The sequence below is a fragment of the Heptranchias perlo genome, chromosome 6, assembly GCF_035084215.1.
Source record: "Heptranchias perlo isolate sHepPer1 chromosome 6, sHepPer1.hap1, whole genome shotgun sequence".
NCBI lineage: Eukaryota > Metazoa > Chordata > Chondrichthyes > Hexanchiformes > Hexanchidae > Heptranchias > Heptranchias perlo.
The window spans coordinates 54,341,319-54,364,180 of record NC_090330.1 but is presented as its reverse complement, the minus strand read 5'-3'; the positions used below and the strand labels follow the sequence as shown (position 1 = coordinate 54,364,180).

Sequence of the window (22,862 nt, the reverse complement as noted above, 5' to 3'; positions counted from 1 at the left end):
TTGTGGACTTGTGTATTTCTATGGGGAGAGTGTGTGCACTCCATATCAGGCAAAAGTAACTCTATGTATGTGGATTTTTCAGTAGCATGGTTTGGAAACTTTTAACCATGGGTCTCAATATGTCTCAGACACTCAGCTGACAAAAAAAATTGCAACGACCTCATTTGTAAGACTCCAGTTACTCACAGTGTATGATATTGTGAGGCAGTTTCACAACCATTCTATTTCACTGCTATATATACAGTTTGCAGCACTGTTCTAGAGATGAGTCCTCTCACAGGGAGTGATTGATTTGGGAAAGGCCAGAGCTTTATCTTTGCTAAAAAAAACAAAAATAGACAGCAGCACCTAAATATTTCCTAATTTGATCACTTTGTCAAGTTCCAGGATCAGGCCCTGTTTTTTTATTTGTTATTGGGATGTCGGGGCATTATGAATCAACCACATATTGTGGGACTGGAGTCACATGTAGGTTAGACAGGGTAGGGGTGGCACGTCCCCTTCACTGAAGTTTAGCAATAAACCAGTTGGATTTATACAACAATCAGAGCTTTCACGGTGCTAACCCACAAATTACCAGAATTATTCAATTCAATTTCACAATTTACCATGGTGAGATTTGAATTCAAAACCTCTAAGCTGCTAGTCCAGTATCATAACCACCCGTAGACAATCAATTCAGCTAACTTTTAGATTTGACTTTTACCTACAACTCTTTCTACACAGTGTCATGCTCCCTGGCCTCTGCAACACCTATTGCTAACCACCACAGTTTTTTTCCTCTCTGTGTTCCCTCCATTCAATATCTCAGGAATAAAATCAGAAACTGTGAACAGCAAGCACAAAGCCACGTCCTACCGCTGCAGCATTTTGGTGCTGCTACCCACCATGATGCCAGTTCAGAAACATCAATTGGAAAATCTAGCTGATGAACTAGTACAGGTTGCAATACATATATCGTCACTATATCGTAATGAGACCGTAGAGGCGTAATTTTAACCCGGTGCGGGAAGGGGCCAAGATGTGCGCCAAAGCACCCAGAAGCACGAGGCTTACGTGGTGTTAACTCTCGGGCCTCATCTGTATGCCCCGGTCAGTGGCCCACCCGAAATAGATGGGAAGTGATAGCTGGCCAGAGGGCGGGAGTAGAATGTTAGGTGGCAGGAGGCTGCCAGTCAGCACCAAAGAAAAGATCACCGGAACTCAGCTAAGTAGTGGAGAGGGAGTTTTAGGAGGGACTTTCGTTTGGGAAGGGGGTGGCCTAAACTTTTTTTGTGGCATCCGGAAGAGCACGTCTGCTACTCCTAGCCCCACGTGGAAAGTTTAAAAAATGTAAAAAGAACTTACCTGTTTCGGCTGCGTCTGGTCCCGGCTCCTCTTTCCACTGTCTTCACCTGGCGGAAAAGTCACAATGGCTTCCCGCTTAGGTCACCAGTTAAATTTGTAGTTAGGGCTTCATAACATCATTGAACACTGATCTGCATATTTAAAGAAGGACCCAGCCGGTTTCAGGCAGGTGTCCCTGCTGCCTGCTCGGACAAGCAGCAGGGATATTGGTGGTCAAGTCTCCCAGTTTTCACTGGGCGGGCAGGGTTACATTCACCCCTTTGCTGTGGGTGGATCCAAGAAAATAAACATCTTCACAGGATTTTTTTTGTGAATTTGGTGTGGTGAATTGAAGATATCTCTTCTCTGCACTTAATTGCAGCATTATGATTTTCTCCTCATGGGCAATAAGAAGGGATACTACTGTTGACTGAAGTAAATATCTGTTCCAGTTATTGACAGTCCTCTTATACCACCTTGCTTCTAATTTTCCCCATACTACTGTCTACCAGATGGCCAGTCAACAAGGGGGCAGCCCAATGTTACTGAGCCACTTTCCTATACTGATTTTCTTGATTTTATTCTATTACTAACAGATAAACGAAAATGCATTTTCTAGTGCTTCCAAAGCCATAGTCATAATTTGTAATTTGCCCATCAGTGGAACAAGACTCAAGGTCAAGCTTAGTGTAAAAATACATATATGCTTTACGATTATGGGGAGTTGCAAGTGGAATATTTATTAACAAAGGCGAGTGGTGAAACCATTACCAAATGTACCAGGGAAAATCATATTCACAGTGCTTCAGTTCTAACCTCAAAATAGATCACTGCCCCACTAAGATATTTCCACTTCCTTTACCAATCTAAATGGGGTTGCTGAATCAGTGATAATTGTGCTGAATTATGGGCAGTTTTGTGATGCAGAATGGCATCCACTGGAAGCAAGGTTGGAATTACTGCAAATTTAGGACCCTTATTAACCATCAGATAATTTAATTCTGTCTGGATGATTCAAAGTCAGGGCCGAAAGGTGAAGGGATATTGCTGTAATCTACTGCATCACTAAACCGTCTCAATCATTTATAAAATAGCTCTTTAAACTGTTCAATAAGATTTCATAATTTATTCTTGAAAGGACAATAATTTCTAGTGAATCCAGTCAAAAAAGCAATTTTAAGAAAATAGCAAGAATGAAATTCAAGTTTCTACTGTAATATAAAACCTGATATGAAAGTGTTGTAAAATATAGCCTTGAAAATATGGGGCCAATGTCATCATTTGAAAATCCTTTCATGTTGATCCATCCGTCCATTGTGTTCTATGAGATTCTTGATCCTCTTACTAGGGAAGATTAGCTGAGGTGATTTCCTGTTGTCTTCCTCACGGTTTTTATCTTTGAAGTACCTTCTCCTAGATGGGCTACAACCAATATTAAAGAGCCTCACCTATCCTTTATGGGGGTGGGGGGACCCATCGGATGCAAGTATCCCCCCCCTCCCCCCAGACATCAACCCAGTATTCAGAGCCGATACTCCAATCTCTGTTCCCTGGGGCTGTCTGGAGTGGGGCCCATAACCAGCCCTTCTGACTCAAAGATGGGAACACTACCAGTGAGCCAGTGGTCACTCCATCCAGATGCAAGTACCCTGTTGGATGTCATATTTTAGTCTCCACTGGCCACCTGGAGTGGGGCATGAGCCCTTCACCGCCTGATTCAGGCAGGAATGCAACCACTGAGCCAAAGGCTCACTTCTTTAATGTTGGTGTAGTTTAAACTGTGTGCAAAATTGAAGCCAGTGCCTGCCTACTGTATATCTGATAAACGCTGATACAACGCATGCCGCCCAATGTGACTGTTATGAATCAACTGTACACATGCCAACAACAGCTGGTTATGTGAGTTCATGCTCTGAACTTGAGACCTGGCAGTTATTGGAAATGAACTATCAGACAGTTCCCTACAGTACAATACTGTTTCAGTGACTGCACTCTTCAGTCAGAATGTATAACTGGAACTCCTTAACTCAACAGAATCAAATTAGCTACTAATAAATGTGAGAATCACAGGCCCTTGGGATGAAACCCCAAGCACTCAACACTGATAACTGGATATGTCCTTCATTTAAAATTAAATAAAACTTTGAGGGAATTGGCAGACTAATTCATAAATGTTATCTACTTTTAATTAATTTAAATGTATCCAGGGAACTGTTTTCTCATTTGTCAATATCTGCTTCTTTCTCACCTTTGCAGACGATTACATATCCTACACAAAACTCATATGACTCATGATTTCAATACAAGTTTATTTCCTAACTGTTTAAATTCAATTAATGTCAATCTTAAGACATTTACTTCAAACGCAATTACTGTCAAAGTAGCCTTCCAGTCTTTTACTTCCCCTGTAGCACTCAAACTGTTGAGTTGTCAACACATCGACCTGACTGTTCTATATAAAGGCTTCATTACATCATTCATGTTATCATGTCATTTTCAAATTTAATCAATAATTTTTCTGCCAAGAAAGTCCACAGCTACAAGTGTAAAGATCTAGATCAAAACTGAACTAACAAGATGACCCCAAAACTAAGGGTGTCACTTTGCAATGGAAAAGTAACGGTATAACTCGTGTCAGGTCCTGATCTAAAGCCAGAACAAAGCAGTGAGAGACTCCCTTGGAGACGTCATTTCACACAGCGTCATTGGACCTTCTGGACATTGAAAGCTTAAGCACAATTTTTTTCAATATTTTGTATTCTCAAAACAGTTTACCATCCAGGAGCAGGGCCTGTATGGAAGTTTGTGTGTGTAGAGCACTCATGACCATAGGAGTATGATTCACAGTACACTGTATGACACAGTGCTGCTGAGCTGTGAGCTGCTGGCATTGAGGTAAATCGAAACGAAAATCAGGAGAGTTGTTTAAAGTGTGGTCGAGTTGATATCACATGTTTTACTAAATGCCCAAAGTTAAAATTACCTGTTTCCACTTGTGTGTGAGTCCAGAACGAAGGGGCATAAATAGAAGATAGCCCCCAAGAGATCAAATAAAGAATCTAGGAGGAATTTCTTTACATAGAGAGTGGTGAGAATGTGGAACTCACTGCCACATGGACTGGTTGAAGCAGATAGCAATGACACATTTAAGGAAAGGCTTAAAGCATACATGAGGGAGAAGGAAATACAGGGATTTGGGAACAGGGTGGGAAGAGTTAATTAATTAGAGTAGGAGGAAGTGTGGACAAGTTGGATCAAATGGTCTGTTTCTGTGTTGTAGATTCTATGAAGACTCTCAAACATAGTGATGGGGCTGCACACTTGTCAGACACTTAGCTGTCCAATAAAAAAGCAAGTTCGAAACAGCACCAGCTCTTAAAGTGCGGCTTCCTCTGAAGTGAATTGAAACTATTAGTGTTCCTATTTAATGTTATTTATCGGATTAGATGAAGAAGGGTCATGTGGAGCATAAACGCTGGCATAGACCAGTTGGGCCAAATGACCTGTTTCTGTGCCGTGAATTCTATGTAATTACTATTGTATACCAAATGCTAAAACTTTAATTTTTTGAAGTATCCAAATTTTCTCTCCTAATAGTTACTGTATTTTTATATAATGTAAGGGAACTAAAATATCCTAAAATTAACCTTTAGGGAGCTATTTCAGATATATTCATGACCCAAGTTTGAACTCTGTCTCAAAGCTGTCAGGTTGTATAATGTGATGTCTTTTGATTGTTTTGTTGTATGTTGTTGCCTATGGCCATAGCTATTTTCCATCTATATTTTACTTTATTAGGTTAAACAAAATAAAATAAAGCTAATAAGAGGATACTGACTGCTGTATATCATGCAAACCAAGCACTGCTTTCTTTCTCATGTGCTGCAGCATGAAATAACCAGAGAAATAAATGAGACTATCCATATTTCCCCCCATCTCCAATTATCTCACCATGACTTCTGAAGGTACCAACCATGTTGGGAAATGGTTCCCAAAGCTGTCAACACTTGGCAAGTCTTAGTTGTGAGGCTTCTGGGAGCCAGTCAGTAATGTTCCAGAGGTATATCTTTATACCAAATATATGAGCCTTGCATATCCCAAAACACACACCTTGTGTGTACCGCTACCTGACCTCCCATTGTAATACCTACTTGCAAGGGCTGGAGATCACAGATAACTTTATATACACAACATATGTAGGGCAATTTTCAACTACCACCTGCCCCATTTATGCTTGATGATGCGATCCTCAGGTGGGCCTCAAAATTGGCAGGTTGGGGGGAATGGAGAGAGAGAAACATCATCCAGCACTGGAACGGGGAGAGCCGGGTGAGAGAAAGCAACCGAGGTGTGTGGGGAGGGAGAGAGAGGGCGATCGGGGTGGGGAAGGACGGGGTGAGGGGGGGAGAGAGAGGGCGATCGGGGTGGGGAAGGACGGGGTGAGGTGGGGAGAGAGAGGGCAATCGGGGAGGGAGGGGGAGAGAGAGGGCGATTGGGTTGGGGAGGAGGGAGAGGGCGATCGGGGTGGGGGCTCGACGGGGGGGGGAGGGAGAGGGCGATTGGGGTGGGGGGGGGAGGGAGAGGGCGATCGGGGTGGGGGGGGAGGGAGAGGGCGATCGGGGTGGGGGGGGGAGGGAGAGGGCGATCGGGGTGGGGGGGGAGGGAGAGGGCGATCGGGGTGGGGGGGGAGGGAGAGGGCGATCGGGGTGGGGGGGGGAGGGAGAGGGCGATCGGGGTGGGGGGGGGAGGGAGAGGGCGATCGGGGTGGGGTGGGGGGAGGGAGAGGGCGATCGGGGTGTGGGGGGGGAGGGAGAGGGCGATCGGGGTGTGGGGGGGAGGAAGAGGGCGATCGGGGTGGGGGGTGGGAGGGAGAGGACGATCAGGGTGGGGAGGGGAGGGAGAGGGCGATCGGGGTGGGGGGGAAGGGAGAGGGCGATCGGGGTGGGGGGGGACGGGGGGAGGGAGAGGGCGAGCGGGGTGGGGGTGGGACGGGGGGGGAGGGAGAGGGCGATCGGGGTGGGGCGGAGACAGAAGGCGATCGGGGTGGGGCAGGGAGCGAGAGGGCGATTGGGGTGGGGCGGGGAGCGAGAGGGCGATCGGGGTGGGGCGGGGAGCGAGAGGGCGATCGGGGTGGGGGGGAGGGAGAGGGCGATCGGGGTGGGGGTGCGACGGGGTGGGAGGGAGAGGGCGATCGGTGTGGGGGTGGGAAGGGGGGGGAGGGAGAGGGCGATCGGGGTGGGGCGGAGACAGAAGGCGATCGGGGTGAGGCGGGGAGAGAGAGGGCGATCGGGGTGGGGGGAGGGAGAGGGCGATCGGGGTGTGGGGGGAGGGAGAGGGCGATCGGGGTGGGGGGGGAGAGAGAGGGCGATCGGGGTGGGGGGGAGGGAGAGGGCGATCGGGGGGGGGAGGGAGAGGGCGATCGGGGTGGGGGAGGGAGAGGGCGATCGGGGTGGGGGAGAGAGAGGGCGATCGGGGTGGGGGAGGGAGAGGGCGATCGGGGTGGGGGAGAGAGAGGGCGATTGGGGTGGGGGAGAGAGAGGGCGATCGGGTAGAGGGGAGAGAGAGGGCGATCGGGGTGGGGGGAGGGAGAGGGCGATCGGGGTGGGGGGTGAGAGAGAGGGCGATCGGGCTGGGGGGGGGAGAGAGAGGGCGATCGGGGTGGGGGAGAGAGAGGGCGATCGGGGTGGGGGAGAGAGAGGGCGATCGGGTAGAGGGGAGAGAGAGGGCGATCGGGTAGAGGGGAGAGAGAGGGCGATCGGGTAGAGGGGAGAGAGAGGGCGATCGGGTAGAGGGGAGAGAGAGGGCGATCGGGGTGGAGGGGGAGAGAGAGGGCGATCGGGGTGGGGGGGGGTGGAAGAGAGAGGGCGATCGTTGGGGCCGGGGGATGGGGGGAGAGAGGGCGCGTGAATCGAAAGCCATGGAAAGCCGTCTGTGTAAGTCTAAAATCGTTTTAACTGTCTAGTATGTCAGAAATAAAGGGCGCTAAATTGGGCCGTGTAGCGTCCGTTGTTTCGGTGCTACACGGCATCTCCGACATCCAAGAAGGCGTTTTGGATGCGCACACACGTTTCCTGCGTGATGTGCACCAGACGCCATCTTGGTACAGGAGTTAGCGCAGGCGCAGATAACGAACCCTGGAATCATGTAAAGTAGGGAGAAAATGGCTTCAATCAGTGTGCAACGCTGATTTAAAGTGATAGACTACATTTTGGGACTTAACCCCGATCTTCTGAATGTGTCTTAGAGTGCCTGGAGGACCCCCACACCAGCGCTATTTAAAGGGACCATGCAGGATTTACAGGTTAGTGGCTGGATTATTGCTTCTGGATACCGAGACATTTTTGGAGGTCTCCTAGACTTAAACACTAGGACGCAGGGATATAGCCTAACATTTAGAGTCAGGACGAGTGAAGTTAGGAAATGCTTCTACACGCAAAGGGTGGGAGACGTTTGGAACGCTGTCCTGCAGATGGCAATTGATGCTAGCTCAATTGTGAATGTTAAATCTGAGATTGAAAGATTTCTGTGAACCAAGGGTATTAAGCGATAGGGGGCTGAGATGGGTATATGGAGTTAGGTCACAGGTCCACCATGATCTCATTGAATGGCGGAACAGGCTCGAGGGGCTAAATGTCACTGCCACTTGCTGCCTCTTGATATGCGCCACCTTCTCCTGCAAGAAAGCGGGGCGTGTGTCTGGGTGATGTGCCTGTCATGGCTGAATAGCTGCCAGTATGTGTGGCTTGTGAGTTGTGGGTGGGCGGCTTGCAACAGTGGTAAGGGTGAGAGGAAGCATCTGATTGGAAGAGTTGAGTAATGATGGAAAGAGTTTATTGGATGTGGGGGATGGGGGGGTGTAGTGCGTGGTGCAGTTGCTAGGAGACACCACTTGACAGTTGACCTCACTCACCTTGACCACTCATGTCAAAGCATTGAACTTCTTCCTGCACTGCATCCATGTTCATGATGCTGTGCGCCTGGCATTGACTTCGTCGCCCGCTGCCTCCCGCTGCCTATTGAATATATGTCTGGAGGGCCTCTTGTCCCCGCCGCGGATATAGAATGTCCCTCCTTCTGTCCACCTTTTGCACCCAAGGTCTCTAGTGCATCAGCAGAGAACCTTGGTGCATGCACTCTCGCAGGCCTGGTACCAACTCAGATCAGCAGATTGGTGAGGTCTGGCGTGCGGATTGGAGGATGTCGGATTTAGTAGTGCGTAACCTTTATTCAATGTTTTAATATAACTCATCAGTGTGTAAACATAGGGATGGGACCTGCATCTGTGATTTATGTGCGCAATGTTTGATCTGCGTGCAGACTGTAGACTGTTATTTTCAGCAAATAACAGGTACCAGCTACCTTTAAGAGATTTCTAAGAAACATCCTCCCTTTAAGAGATTGAGCTCCCTCTGGTGGTGGAAAGTGCAAATTGCACTGATTCCACGTGCAAGGCCTGGAATGGAACACTGATTACAGGTGAGTCCTCAGGTGGGTCCAAACTTGCGTCCTGCCTGCGCAGGGGCCAGTGGGCGCGGGGTAATAACACATCACGCTACCTGCGTCCAAAAACGGCCCCTATCCAATTTTTACCCCCAAAGTACCTTAAGTACCTCAATGAGGTACATTTTCTTCTTTAAATATCATCCTGCCGCCAACTAGAGCCGGCAGGACTTCTGTATTCGGGAAGCGCACGCACACAGGCATGTCTGTGGGAAACCCGGAAGTCGACGGTTTGGGGTCGGCTTCCTGACCCGCTTGGGATTTTCCTGACATTCGCAGCCCCCCCGCCCCCAAAATTTTATTTTCAAAATCGGGGCCAACGTTTCAGGTCAATGACCTTTCATCAGAACTGGAAGAAGTTAAAGATTTAACAGTTTTTAAGCAAGTACAGGGCCAGGGAAAGGGGGGTTGGTGGGTGATGAAGGGGAGGGAAGCACAAAAGGGAAGGCCTGTGATAGGGTGGAGGGCAGGAGTGATTAAATGACAAAAGGGATGATGGTGCAAGGCGAGGAGGGTGGTAATGGGACAAGTAAAAAAACAAAAGATGGGTCTAGAGGAGCTGTAAATGGCAACAGCAGAACCATTACCAGCACCTGCTGTCTGAAAAAATGGGAGCAGTGGTTATGATCTGAAGTTATTGAAATCAATGTTGAGTCCGGAAGGTTGTAAAATGCCTAATCGAAAGATGAGGTGCTGTTCCTCAAACTTCCGTTGAGCTTCATTGGAACAGTGTAAGAGGCCGAGGACAGAGAGGTCAGAGTGGGAGTGGGACGGGCAATTAAAATGGCAAGCGACTGGAAGGTCAGGGTTATGCTTGTGGACAGAGCGGAGGTGTTCAGCAAAGCAATCGCCCAATCTGCGTTTGGTCTCCCCAATGTAGAGGAGACCGCATTGTGTGCAGCAATTACAGTATACTAAATTGAAAGAAGTACTAGTAAACCGCTGTTTCACCTGGAAAGAGTTTTTGAGGCCCTGGGAAGGGAGGAGGTGAAAGGCCAGGTGTTGTATCTCCTGCGTTCACACGGGAAGGAGAGCGGGTGTTGGGGGAGTGGACCAGTCCCTGCAGAATACTGAAAGAGAGGGGAGGGAAAGATATGTTTGGTGGTGGCATCGCGTTGTAGATGGCAGAGGATGATATGTTGAATGTGGAGGCTGGTGGGGTGAAAGGTGAGGACAAGAGGGACCCTATCTTAGTTCTGGGAGGGAGGGGAAGGGGTGAGGACAGAAGTGCGGGAAATAGGACGGACACGGTCGAGGGGCCCTGTCAACTACAGTAGAGGGGAATCCTCGGTTGAGGAAAAAGGAAGACATATCAGAAGCACTGGTGTGGAAGGTGGCATCGTCAGAACAGATGCGATGGAGAGGGAAAAACTGGTAGAATTGAAGTGTCCTTACAGGAAGCGGGGTGGGAGGAAGCATAATCAGGGGAGCTGTGGGCTTATAGTAGATATTGATTGACAGCCTATCCCCAGAAGTGGAGATAGAGAAGTCAGGGACGGGAAGGGAAGAGTCGGAGATGGACCGCGTGAAGGCAAGGGAAGGGTGGAAATTGGAAGCAAATTTGATGACATTTTCCAGTTTGGGGAGAGAGCAGGAAACAGCACCGATACAGCCATCAATGTACCGGAAAAGTGAGGGAGGGGACTCGAACAAGGAATGTTCCACATATTCCACAAAAAAACCATATGGGTTCCCATAGCGACACCTTTTATGGAGTCAAAGGAGAAGTTTTTCAACGTAAGAACAAGTTCAGCCAGGTGGAGGTGGATGGGGACTGATTGGGCCTCCGTTCAGGGAAGAAGCCGTCCTGGTGGAGGTGTAGAGGGACTGGATGTCCATGGTGAAGAGGACATGGTTAGGGCTGGGAAACTGTAATCTGTTAAAGTGGCGGAGGGAGTCAGACGACTCGCGGATACAAGTCGGAAGAGACAGGACTAGTGCAGAAAAGAGTCGAGGTAGAAAGAAATAAGTTCTGTGGGGCAAGAACAGGTTGAAACAATGGGTCTGCCAGGTCAGTCCTGTTTGTGAATTTTGGGAAGGAGGTAGAAGCGGGCAGTGTGGGGATGAGGCTTCATGAGGTTGGAGGCCGTGGTTGGGGGCTGGGGGTGAGAAATGAAGTCAGTGATGGTCTGGGAAACTGTGGTTTGATGTTCGGCAGTGGGGTCATGGTCCAGGGGGAGGTAGGAGGTTTCGGAGAGTTGGCGTTCAGCCTCTGCAAGGTGGAGGTCTGTCCACCGCACAATGACAGTGCCGCCCTTGTCAGCAGATTGAATGACAATGTCAGGTTTGGACCGGAGAGAATGGAGTGCTGTAAGTTCAGAGGGAGGTAGGTTAGAGTGAGTGAGGGGAGTAGAGAAATTGGGACAGCCGATGTCACGCCGACAGTTCCCAATGAAAAGATCAAGAGAGGGTAAGAGACCAGAGGGAGGAGTCCAGGTGGAACAAGAATTCTGAAGACAGGCGATAGGGTCTGCTGTGCACAGGGAAAACTCCTGGCCAAAGAAGTGGGCGCAGAGGCAAAGGTGACAGAAGAAGAGCTCAGCATTGTGTCGAGCTCAAAATTCATTGAGGTGGGGGCATAAGGGGGATGAAGCTGAGGCCTTTGCTGAGGACTGATCGTTCAGGGCCAGAGAGGGGAAGGTCAGAGGGGATAGTGAAAACACGACAAAGGGTGAGATTGAAAGGAGGGATGGGGTCAGAGGAAGGGGAAGAAGGATCAGGAGAGGTGTTGGTATCTAAGAGTTGTTGAAGCTTGCGGCCCTTGACACCTGAATGGAAGAAAAAAGTTTTTTGTTAAAGCGCCAGATGAAATGGAACTGCGAACCAGGACAACTCAGAGAGTGAGTCAGTGCTGCTGAAGAGAGAGGTCGAGAGTGTGCATGTGGCGGGGCATGGTGTTGAACACGGATCTCCGGAAGCGGCGAGAGCAGTGGGTCGAGGAATGCTGAACATCTGCTCTACTTCCCACAGCACCTTCCTGTGCCTTTAATCACTCCTTCCTCCCCCCTTTGTTCTTATTTCAGATTTCCAGCATCTGCACTATTTTGCTTCTGAATTTGAATTATAGCTTTGGGCAATTGTTCTGTGGATGTGATAGCTGTGTCACGTATTTCCTGATCACTGACATTACCACTGTCCAGCCCATGATCTACCTCAGTCTATACCTCAGGAACTTCAACAAAAGAATCATGAACATCTGAGGCACAAGGTGCCTCGTTTACTGCTATCAACTGCTCAGAGTCCAGGATTTTATAATTCATTCCAATTAATCGTGAGGACTGAACCTTAAAAGTTTGATTGCCGTGTTGGACAATTACTGTCTTACCATCACAACCTATGACCTTACCAGGGCCTCGCCATTTCCTGTGACCCTCTCTTTTACAGTATACCAAATCTCCTGAATTGAACTCTGACTCAGATGGTCTAATATGATTCTTTAGTGCTCTACAAATTTTTTCTGGTACCTCAGCCTTGATAAAAGCCTGTCTCCCTGCATGCATAGCATTTAAATGCTCAGAAAAAATGGCACTAATTGTAGTACCTTCTAGAGCAGGAGGATTATCACAAAGAACAGAAGGTAATTTGGGATTGTGCCCATGGACTAGTTGGTAAGGACTATATCCTCCAGCCATCTGAAGAGAATTCTTTGCATGAACTGCCAATGTTAGGGCAGTTGACAATTTACACTGTTCAATCAGCCAAAATTTTATGCACCATTCTATCAATCACAGCATGATTCCTTTCACAAAGACCATTGCTAAAAGGGCTCTCAGCTGCTGTATTCATGACAATTATAATCATATTCTCACACATATCTCTGAACTCCTCATTAGCAAATTCACCTCCATTGTCAGTCAAAAATTTTGCTGGTGTCCCAAGTCCAGTCCCTATCCATTTTCCATAATTGTATTTAGAATAACCACCTTCTCCTTACTATATATTAGTGTAGAAATACTAAATCTCATAGCCAGACCAATAAAAATGTCTGAAAACATTGTGTCTTTGTCCCATACCTTTAGATCCATGGCAACTACATTAAAGTCATGTGCTAATGGAACACCTACAATAGGATGTGGGAGCATCAGTTCAGACTTCTTACAGATTTCACAGTTCTTACTAATCTCTGAGCCTCATATATTCCTCATCAACTGAGCCTGAATCTTTTAGCAAGATCTTTAAATGTTGACAAGTGGGGTGGGTAAATTATCTATGTAACTTTAAGGCATTTTTTTCTCCTTTATTTTTATCACCTGATGCCATTAATACTTGCCTAACACACTGATGAGAAATATCAGGTTTTATTAAGGGGGTACAATAATGCCCTGACTGGATAAACTGCAGATCAACTGATTTCCCAAAAATGATTGCCTCATCATGTTCCATGTCAAGTTTTTTTTTTGCCTTTTTCTTGGAAGGTTTACCCAAAAGCACTAGAGACTACATCCATACTTATAAAATGGTTTACTCCAGCTATCTTACATGGAATTACCACACTCTTATCTGACCTCAAGGTATTGTCATCTCCAAACCTAAAACATGTAGAACATTTATATTCCTTAACCTTGAATCAATCCTCACTACTTAGTAAATCAAGATAACATTTTAACCTATCTACCCACATACAGTTTAAGTACATGCACTAACACCACACAATTAAAGGAAGCTATGACTAATACATTCATCACAGGATTAAAACTTCCTGTGACCAGTATAATCTGTTCATATTCAACCTCTTCCTCTTCATGCATCATTTCAAAGACTGATGTATTTGGTCTGGGCAATTCACCTCAATGATACTAATTTACTGATTTTTTTCTTGGAAATTCCTGGGATTCATTCACCCATTATTACTGTCCCAATTTTGTCTTCTGTTGATATCACTGGATTTGCTGTACCTGCTTTCATCATCAATCTGACTGTCTTTAATCCTTCCATCATATTGACACCTACATCTGGTCCCTTGAAAATCTTGAAACCTGGTCTGCACCTGCATTTAATGTCTGGAACATTTCAAAACCTGGTAACCATCAAATCATCCACTTTGTGGACAGAAGACTCCATTTGTTCCATGAACACTGAAGGGAATGATTGTTTCCTCTGGAATTTTTAAGGCAGCAGACATTTGATCCAACAGAGTCTCTTTTCCCAAGAATTAGAGACCAGTTAGGACCAGTTGCCTGTCCATGAGACACCTTAGCACAATCTAGTAATTTAAACACTAGGCCTGATCCAGGGATTCCCAACTGGAACTTTGTACAAAAGGTTGACAATTTGTTAAAGTCCATGATATACTCTTCCATTGAATGACCATCCATTTTCCAAAATCTGTCAAATGCTAATGAGGCCTCAGGCACTTAACAGGTCATCACTCTTGTAGATTTGATCCAGAAATTCCATTGGAAAGGTAAAACCTTTATCCAAAAGATCTCAGAAAATAACTTATCCTGATTTTACTTCATTCAGGAAGCAACAACACCAAGGCCATGCCTTGTTTTCTCTTTTGGCAGAGTAGTAACCCATGTCCACATATCAGCCTCATTCTTCCACTAGTCATATGGTTCAATCTCCAAGAACATCAGAGGGAAATCATACCTTGATGATTTAAACTTGCTTTCTGCCATTTTCCACAATGGCCACCAGGCTTTCAAGTTTTGTTTTAAGTCCAAAAAAAATCATAGTTTCCAACCTCCACCTTTAGGCAACCATCCTCTGCTACTATGTTATAAACTGGATAGCCAGGTGGTGAAAGATAGAATACTAGGGCAAGGCCTTCAGTTACTACCAAACCTTTATTCACAGAACTCCACATTACACTCACACCACACCCTAGATCAGCACTCTTATAAATGGATACAAGAGAGTTCCCAATTGATACGCACCACCTGAATACAGTTAACACTAATTGATATAAACTAACATATATTCCGTGCTTCCTCTAAGTGGTGTTTAATATGGAGGAGTACTGTTTCATCAGCTGAGGAAGAGCTGGCCGCACTCAGGGAAACCAACTCTACGAAAATGGGCACTCTCGAATTTCTAAGCCCCTGAGTGCAGCCAGCGATGGTGCAGCTGCCTCAGGGCAAACTAATCTTCCAGTGGGGACCTCAAGCAGGCGTTAGGCTCCTTATTTGCATATACAATGAGACTAATGCCCACTTCAGGCATGGCGAAAGGATGCCTCTTGTTTGTCCTTGCCCAGTATGGCAGGCGGCGCACCTCCAGCCAGAAGTGTGCATGAGCATCCTGGCTGCCATTTTGGGGACATAGGAGGCTGTATGACATTTATAAGATGGCACTACGTAGCCCAATTTCTAGGCCATAGATTTCAAAGTGAATCCTAATTTCTTGGAGTCTCATTGTATAATCAGTTTGATGCCAGATAACTTGCAGTTTTCCATTAAAATAACTTTTAAAATGTTTTCCATATTTCCAGTTGGGTTAGAATACATCGTTCTGCATCTCATTCATTTTACATGCTTAATGTGTTGAGGCTCAATTAATGCAACATGAAAATCTACAGATAGAGGGATTGAATCTCCAGGGCTGTTAACATAATTTCTCTGGGGATTCCATCAATCTTCCACTGGAGTTCCGGCAGGATTTTGGACGAATCCCTGCGGAAATACCAGGCAAGAATCTCCATCTATAAAATTCCCTGGGGTCACTGAGGCTAATTGTAATGTCCCCACCGCAGCCCCATCTGAAATCAGTGAATTCAGCACAGACTAGCAATCAAAGCTGGAAACTTCCTGTTCTATGTAGTTCTGCATAAAATAAATTCCTAATGGTTTAAGAGACCAAATAATTCCACAGAAACTAAATGAAACATTTCCTGAAGGACTCTTCTTCCTACAGATGCTAGTTTTTTTCCTAAATGAATGCACTGTTAAATACATTTCTAACAAGACTTGTTTTTCCAAATGTACAACAATTAAATTAATGAAAGCTAGCTTTGACAATTAAGTAAGATAAGACTGATGATGAATGATAGAAAAAGCTAAAGACAAATTGTAAGTAATTATTACATTGGGTGAATTGAAGATACAGAAACTTTTTACATTGTGGTTAAAAGGAGAAAAGTTATCCCTGCTAACTCAGAGAAGACTGAAAACAAGATGCAGCAGGTCCCTGATTCATTGCGTAAAAAATGTACTGAAGATGTCCTGTATTACATCACTAAAACTCCTTTTTATCTTTTGATTTCATTTCTAGCTCAAATGGAAAATCCGTAACTTGGGCTCAGAATGAGCGCATTTCTCGAGGTCATCACCTGTGGAAGAGGCTTTCTGTCCACATAACGAAGAAGGATAATACCTCAAAACAATCCGCTGTCATCAAGCCTTTCTCCAAGAGCTCGGAGAGTCGGCACAGCAGCCACAGCTATCAAGAAACAAATATCAAAGGTCTGTATGATGTCTCTGAGGCAGAGGAGCACTATCCAGTCCAGTATGTACCACAGACACCCTCACCCATCAGTATTGTGAGCCACAGAGCTGGATCTGTCAGCCGAGCAGAGAATGACATGCCCCCATTCCAAACTGAGCATGTCCAAAGAAGCAGCTCTTCCCAAGGTTCTCTGATGGAGCAGATTAGCAGTGTGGTGAACCGCTTCACGGCCAACATCAGTGAGCTGAATTCCATGATGCTTTCATCAGCTCCTTCAGGGGTCATAGGAGCATCCCCCATCTGTCCATCATACCTGCTTCCTAAGGAGATACAGCTGCCTACACCCATCACAACTTTTGCGGATATCCAGCCTCTCCCAGCTATCGAGGTGAATGGCCGATCACAGTCTGCAAGTGGTGTTTCAAACACAAGCATCAAAGGTGGCACTTCCGAGACTTCAGTGGTTAAAACAGACTTTGAGGAGCTTGTAGCTCTTACTCCTCCCTCGCCTTTCAGAGACTCTGTTGATTCAGGGAGTGGTTCACCCAACTCTCCTGTGTCAGAATCAGCACTTTGCATCCCGTCATCGCCTAGATACGACACTCTTGTTCTGCGTGACTATAGTCAAAGCTCTTCATCTCTGTGAATGTATAATGTATGTTGATCTAAAGATGAGCTGAAACTAATAAGAAATCTGCAAACTTTCACCAATTTTAACCCAAACATAATTTGTTTTATTCATGTCAACAAATACTGGCATAAATTCTGCATAGTTGAAGATGGGATTACTCTGAATGTTGGAATCAAATGAATTCCACAAGTAGTTTGAGAACAACTTTTTGGTAGAAAACTGTCTGCTAGTGGCCTTAAACTTTGTGGGCTCTTTTCACATGGAATTGTACTTGTATTTAGTTAGAGGACTGGGAAGAGGATGACTTGGTTAGGTGGTGTTAATTGCCAAGTGCATTGCTTACAATGACAACTATTTAAAGAAAAGACATGATTGCAGGTAAAGTTGACTTCAAGACTTTAGCAATCTGTTACAAAGATTGTTACTTTCTATCTCCCTGATGCGAAACTGCAAAACTTCTCAAATGGTTGAGACCAAAAATGAATGTAAATTTGTCAGATGAGGATCATATGATCCAGGACCAAAACGACTTCCATTTTTGTATGAAAGAAGTGGGGTGATCCATGGGAAGGGAATATATCTATGACCAACACGTAAACAACTGGAAAGGACATATGTAGATGCATTGTATGAAACATATCATCTTGCATTAGGAGCGGAATGTTTAAGTTGCAGTATCCCTTATACTTGGCTCAAGGACTACTTTAAACTGTCAAAATAACATTTATATAAGTAACATCAAGACTTTTAGTGGCAATCACAATGTTTTTTTTCATTGATCAACAATGGGACATGTTTTACTCCATTTCTTGTGTCTGGAATATTTCAACAATTTTATGAATCACTGAGATCTAATAATCCCTTATGATGTTATGGGTTCTTATAGCTTGTGACCAATTGTGTGGATGAATTCGATTACACTAGCATATCATATTCATATTGTTTAATGAGTTTCATTGAGCATGACACCAACAATCCATCTTTACTTAAAAACCCTAAGAAAGAAGTATCACATGGGTGCTCAGAGCTTATTGTATTATTATGCATTATACAGTACACGACTAAATTTTATCATTGCTTGAATTATTACGATATATTAGTTTTAGGACATTGCTTTAAAAAGCAGCCATTTTTACCCCACCTTTACTTGATCTGTTTATATTGGTAATTCCACTAAAGTGGGAGGACTGGGGTAGCTACTTGTATGAGGAAATCATCTAAATAATTCAATTGCATTGTCAGTAATGCGCATATCACTATTCAAGAATGGATGCCATGTAATCTTTTAATAGCTCATTTGCATTTTAATATTCGTACATGGCTGTGTTGGAGTAAGTGTTCATGTAACTGTAATTGTACCAGTAACTTCTAATATTTTACCCACTTTATATTGTTATTGTAATTTTAGCTTTATCATATTGTGGTGGAAAGTCAGAAGAAAAAAAAACTCGTGCCAGAACAATCATTTAGAATGCAGGTTCCATGTAATTAGTGCTGAATGGAGAATATATGAGAACATTTGTCAACAATTACTTTTAGATATATGTTCTTAGCAGATATGATTGGCTGCTAGCATAACACAAATTTGTTCTTCTAATTTTTGCCAGTTGAGTGAAAACCCAGTTATCAGACAGTGTATTAAATGGTATTCACTACATTTTGTGAAACTCAGCTTATATTTTGTTCAGAAAAATGCAAACAAACCAAACTCTAGTGAAAAGGAAAATGTTGTTAAAAATGTCTGATTACAATTATTTTTTTAAATGGCTTAGCAATCAGTCCATTGACGGTGCCAACAAAAGGGATACTGCAGCTTTAAGGTACTCCCATGTCACATGTACATGTTTTAAATACTGCAAAAAAGCCTTGAGATTCAATGATAAACATGAATATTCATATTAGCTGAAGAACAATATACATTGAGATATCCATTCAGAGGTTTATGTGAGTGTGCACAAATTAGTATGCACATGTGTTGGCACATAGCAAAATAAACATGGTATATGAATATAGCAAAATATCAACAAATTCCAAACAATGCAAAAAAAAAATCTTTGGCAGTTTGTTTAGTATTTAATTTTTTTGGGGACATTAGTTTGGTTGAACGAAGATATATTAAAAAGATAGTTAAGATTATGGTTTTGTTGCAAATTTGCAGTTACAGTTTTACTGTAATTTGCCCAGATCCAGGATGATGACATCTTGACCATCACAGTTTTAAAGTCCTTGAGTAACTTTCTTCAAACATCTTAAACCCTTTGCCTTCGTAAAATTTATGCTCGTTCAGTCTGTTTTCTTTTTAAATGAGGGGTTAACCTGGTGAAGACAAAAAAAATTAAATAAGTTCTTAGCGAGATTGAACTGTTCTGTTACTTTAAATGAGTTAACTGTTAACTCAGCAGAGAAGGTATCACCATGGTTACTAGTCCCATGTATACCTTCAAATTGAAAATGGACAGTTGGGCTACAGGATTTTGTGGATATCCTGGGCAACTGTTAACAGGTAAGAAACAAAAACAACAAATGCTGGTATCAGTCAGGCAGCATCTGTGGAAACAATGGACCTTTAATCTCTCGGGTGTCGACCCTTCTTCAAAACATCAAAAAGTTTTGACGAGATGTCCGCTCCTGAAATGTTAACTCATCTGTTCTCTCCAGAGAATCTGTCTGACCTGCTGAGCATTTCCAGTGCTTTCTATTTCTGACATCTGCAGTTTTTTGCTGTTTGTTTATTATAGGCAAGAGTTTCTTTTTCATCATAAACCTTTGCTTCAGTTCTGCTAACATAAATATATCACATTTTAGTTGCAATCTGTTGAAGGATGACATTTTCTTAATTCTGTTTCAAAGTTTATGTGGCAGAGACAAAGATTAGCACCTTCTATGTAGCACATGCTATTCTACATTAAGCAGATGGTTTTTATAGTTCTCCCATACAATCTATAATAGTGCTACAACAGATTGATCTATACATAATTTCTGTTAATATAATGCATGCAATCAATGTTGATTATTTTTCACAAATAAATTATTTTTCATAAATTTACACTTTCTTGAGTCTGTGGGGGCCATGCTCCATTTTCTAATTCTCAAATGGCCTTCCTGATTCCCCTCCAAAATTCACCTGAGTTCAGTGCATTAGTCTGGTGCTCCATGCAAACATTATTGTATTTCTAAGCAAGACACCTTGGCAGAAGTAGCAAGGGGGAGAGGAACAAACACAGCAACCTTTTCAACACCTCTTTCTCTTCTTTTGTTTCTGTGCTTCTCGCATAATGATGTTTCTTGCCAGTTGCTTGATCTGTTGCTGGACAAGATGGTGTCATAATGATGGCCCTGCCCACACACCTGTACAGAAATAACCCCTCTATATCTGTGGACTCTATGTGGTGCAGGAGCTCTTGTATAATAATAACAAAGGAACTGGTAAATACTCATGAACAATACTGAATTGTGAAGGTGTGCATTTTGAGTGAGCTTAGCGTGTTTCAAGTGATTTTCTGAAGTTCTTCATTATAAAGTATAACACACTCCATAAACTTGTTCAGTCACAAAAGATAACTCAGATCCTGACTGCAGTAACAGGATACTCATGGGTAATGAAGGTTCATTGTACCTCTAAGTGTACTGAGATCCTTCTGCACATAAAAACAAAAATAATGTTCTACCCTCTCCAAAATCTAATAAATAAAATAAATGGTTCACATCTTACACAGAACTGAATAATGCTCTTACATAGCTAACTTCATCATACAATGGTTACAAAGATTCCAATAATACCTTATATATAAATATGAGAACGCATTATTGCTCTTGGAAGTTTACAAAGACTGAACTCTTAAATAGGTTAGCAAGAGTTGAACAGTGGTTAAGAACAACCTGTACTATTGCACACCTTCTAATTCATTATAAAGTTTGACTATACAAGCATCAGTAGAGCAGAAAGTTTACATTTCCAAGAAGTTCAAAGGTGAAAACATTGGACAACTAGTACTACTGAAAACAGATTATACTGTTGATGACAAACTGGGGGCATATCTGCAAAGAATGCAGCCCCATTTTATTTGTGTTTAAATTGATTATTGATGTTTTAAAAGTGCAAAACTGTGACAAGGTGTATTAGATTAAAGCAATAATGAACGCAAAACTAATATCAGTACAGGTTCTAACACAATAAAACCCTGTATGTTTTGTGATAACTTTAAATCTAAAAATCTAAAGTCCAAACATCTTTGAGTTCATTATTGTGTAATACATCTATATTAATATTTTGTCTAGTTTACATACTATAATGTATAAAATGCAAGGATTAACATATATTCTTGTATTGTTAACAGTGAATAGAGATCATGGACACATGTAGTTCCTAAGGTGAATTCCAGAGATGAAGTTCAATAAATGAAGAAATATTACTGGCACAGTTAAGGTTGTTTCTTCCCTTAATGAACATTATCACTATTACATTTACCTTAGTAACCGCCTCAGTAATGTTGTGCAGGAATTATTTTCATGGCACATGTAATGTTTTGCTGCTATTGATCAATTAGATGTGGAATGTGTTATGTAACCACTTTAACTGAAGGCAGCAGTTGGTATTTGCAAATGGCAATCGCCATGTTTCTCTAACGCTGGTAATTTTTTTGATTGTTGTTTTTAAAAAGACAAGCATAACAGTGCCAATTTTAAGAATTTATTGTGGGCTTCAAGTGCTTCTACTTTTTGTTACTTATCTTTGATACGTTGTTTTCAGTCAGTTGTGAAATTTTGATCTCTAGTCAAATGGGCAGACTATTATTTTCTAGTTTCTTGAGCAGCTCAAATGCAAAATGTGAGGTGGTAGGTAAAAAATCCTAGGGTTTCTTTTTGGTAAACATTTTACCTACATACTCTTATTGTGCTACCTCTGTCTCATTTGGTACAAAGTCCTTTCTGCTTATTTGTAGCCTTATGGATTCTGAACGTGCTGGATGTGTCATTATATTAAGAACAAACTGGCATGACTTTGGTACTTTGGAATGCTACAAAACACTGCCTGACTAATATAATATATTTTATCACTGTGGGAATGATTCATGGTTCATTTTATCCTTTGTGGTAATGAATATCGTCAAGCTTATCAATAATTGTTTGAAAAGAATGGGTAGGTGTATGCTGAGAAACTAGAAGTTTATTTGGTCTGTCCTAAATGCCAGTACAGTATTAATTTTGTTATGTAGAATGTAAAATAATCTTATTGCTGTGGAACTTGATACATTTTTGGTACTATGTGTTGCCGTTTTTTCCAGCAAACTTGTTTAGCTTTGTAAATGCAAAAAATAAGTAAATTATTTCAACCATTTCTAGTGGCACATTTTGCTGTTTGTCAGTAAATTGTTTTCTCCTGTTGAAACATGTGAGGTGTTAATGTATGATACAATGACTTTTTGAATATTAAAACTATATTATAGAAACATGTTTTTCATTGATGCAAGTCTTATAGTGTGGAATTTAATTCTTATCTTGAGATGTGAGCACTGCAATTTATCTCTGTATACGATGCAATTAACATATTTTCACTTTTATTGATGAGATGCCATTAATAGTGCAATGATACTTGTACACTTTTGATTGAAAAGTAATGGTGTCTGCAATCTCAATTTAAATTGTACTTTCCTTTCAATCCATCATGGCTTCTATGAGTTTTAACAAGAATTCTTATTCATAAAGCAGAGCATATACTGTAAATGAAGTTTGCATAATATTCCAGCAGTTAAAAATAAAATGTTAATGGTTCTATAAAAGTCAATTTGTCTCAATAGAAATAAATAGGTGGTCAATCTTCTTGGGTTACCTCGGGTAGTTCACCATCACCATCATAGACACTGGATCTACTGGTAGTATTTTGGGAAATCCTGGCATTGCCAAACTGCCAGATTGTGACTGGATAAATGTTGTTACTGTGCACACACACCACCGAGGGCACCAATAGGCTACTCCTTTGAACCACAAACATTTACAGCACAGAGGGAGCCCATAACAG

General features: G+C 43.1%; 1 protein-coding gene across 1 annotated transcript in view; it reads left to right on the top strand.

The window, feature by feature from the left end:
- grm5b (glutamate receptor, metabotropic 5b) overlaps window positions 1-16,858 on the top strand; it is a 432,178-nt gene extending 415,320 nt beyond the window's left edge. Inside the window, exon 8 of the mRNA XM_067986328.1 lies at window positions 16,039-16,858. Within this exon, the coding sequence (XP_067842429.1) occupies window positions 16,039-16,858 (820 nt within the window). The remainder of the gene's footprint in view (window positions 1-16,038) is intronic.
- The last annotated feature ends 6,004 nt before the right edge of the window (window positions 16,859-22,862 follow it).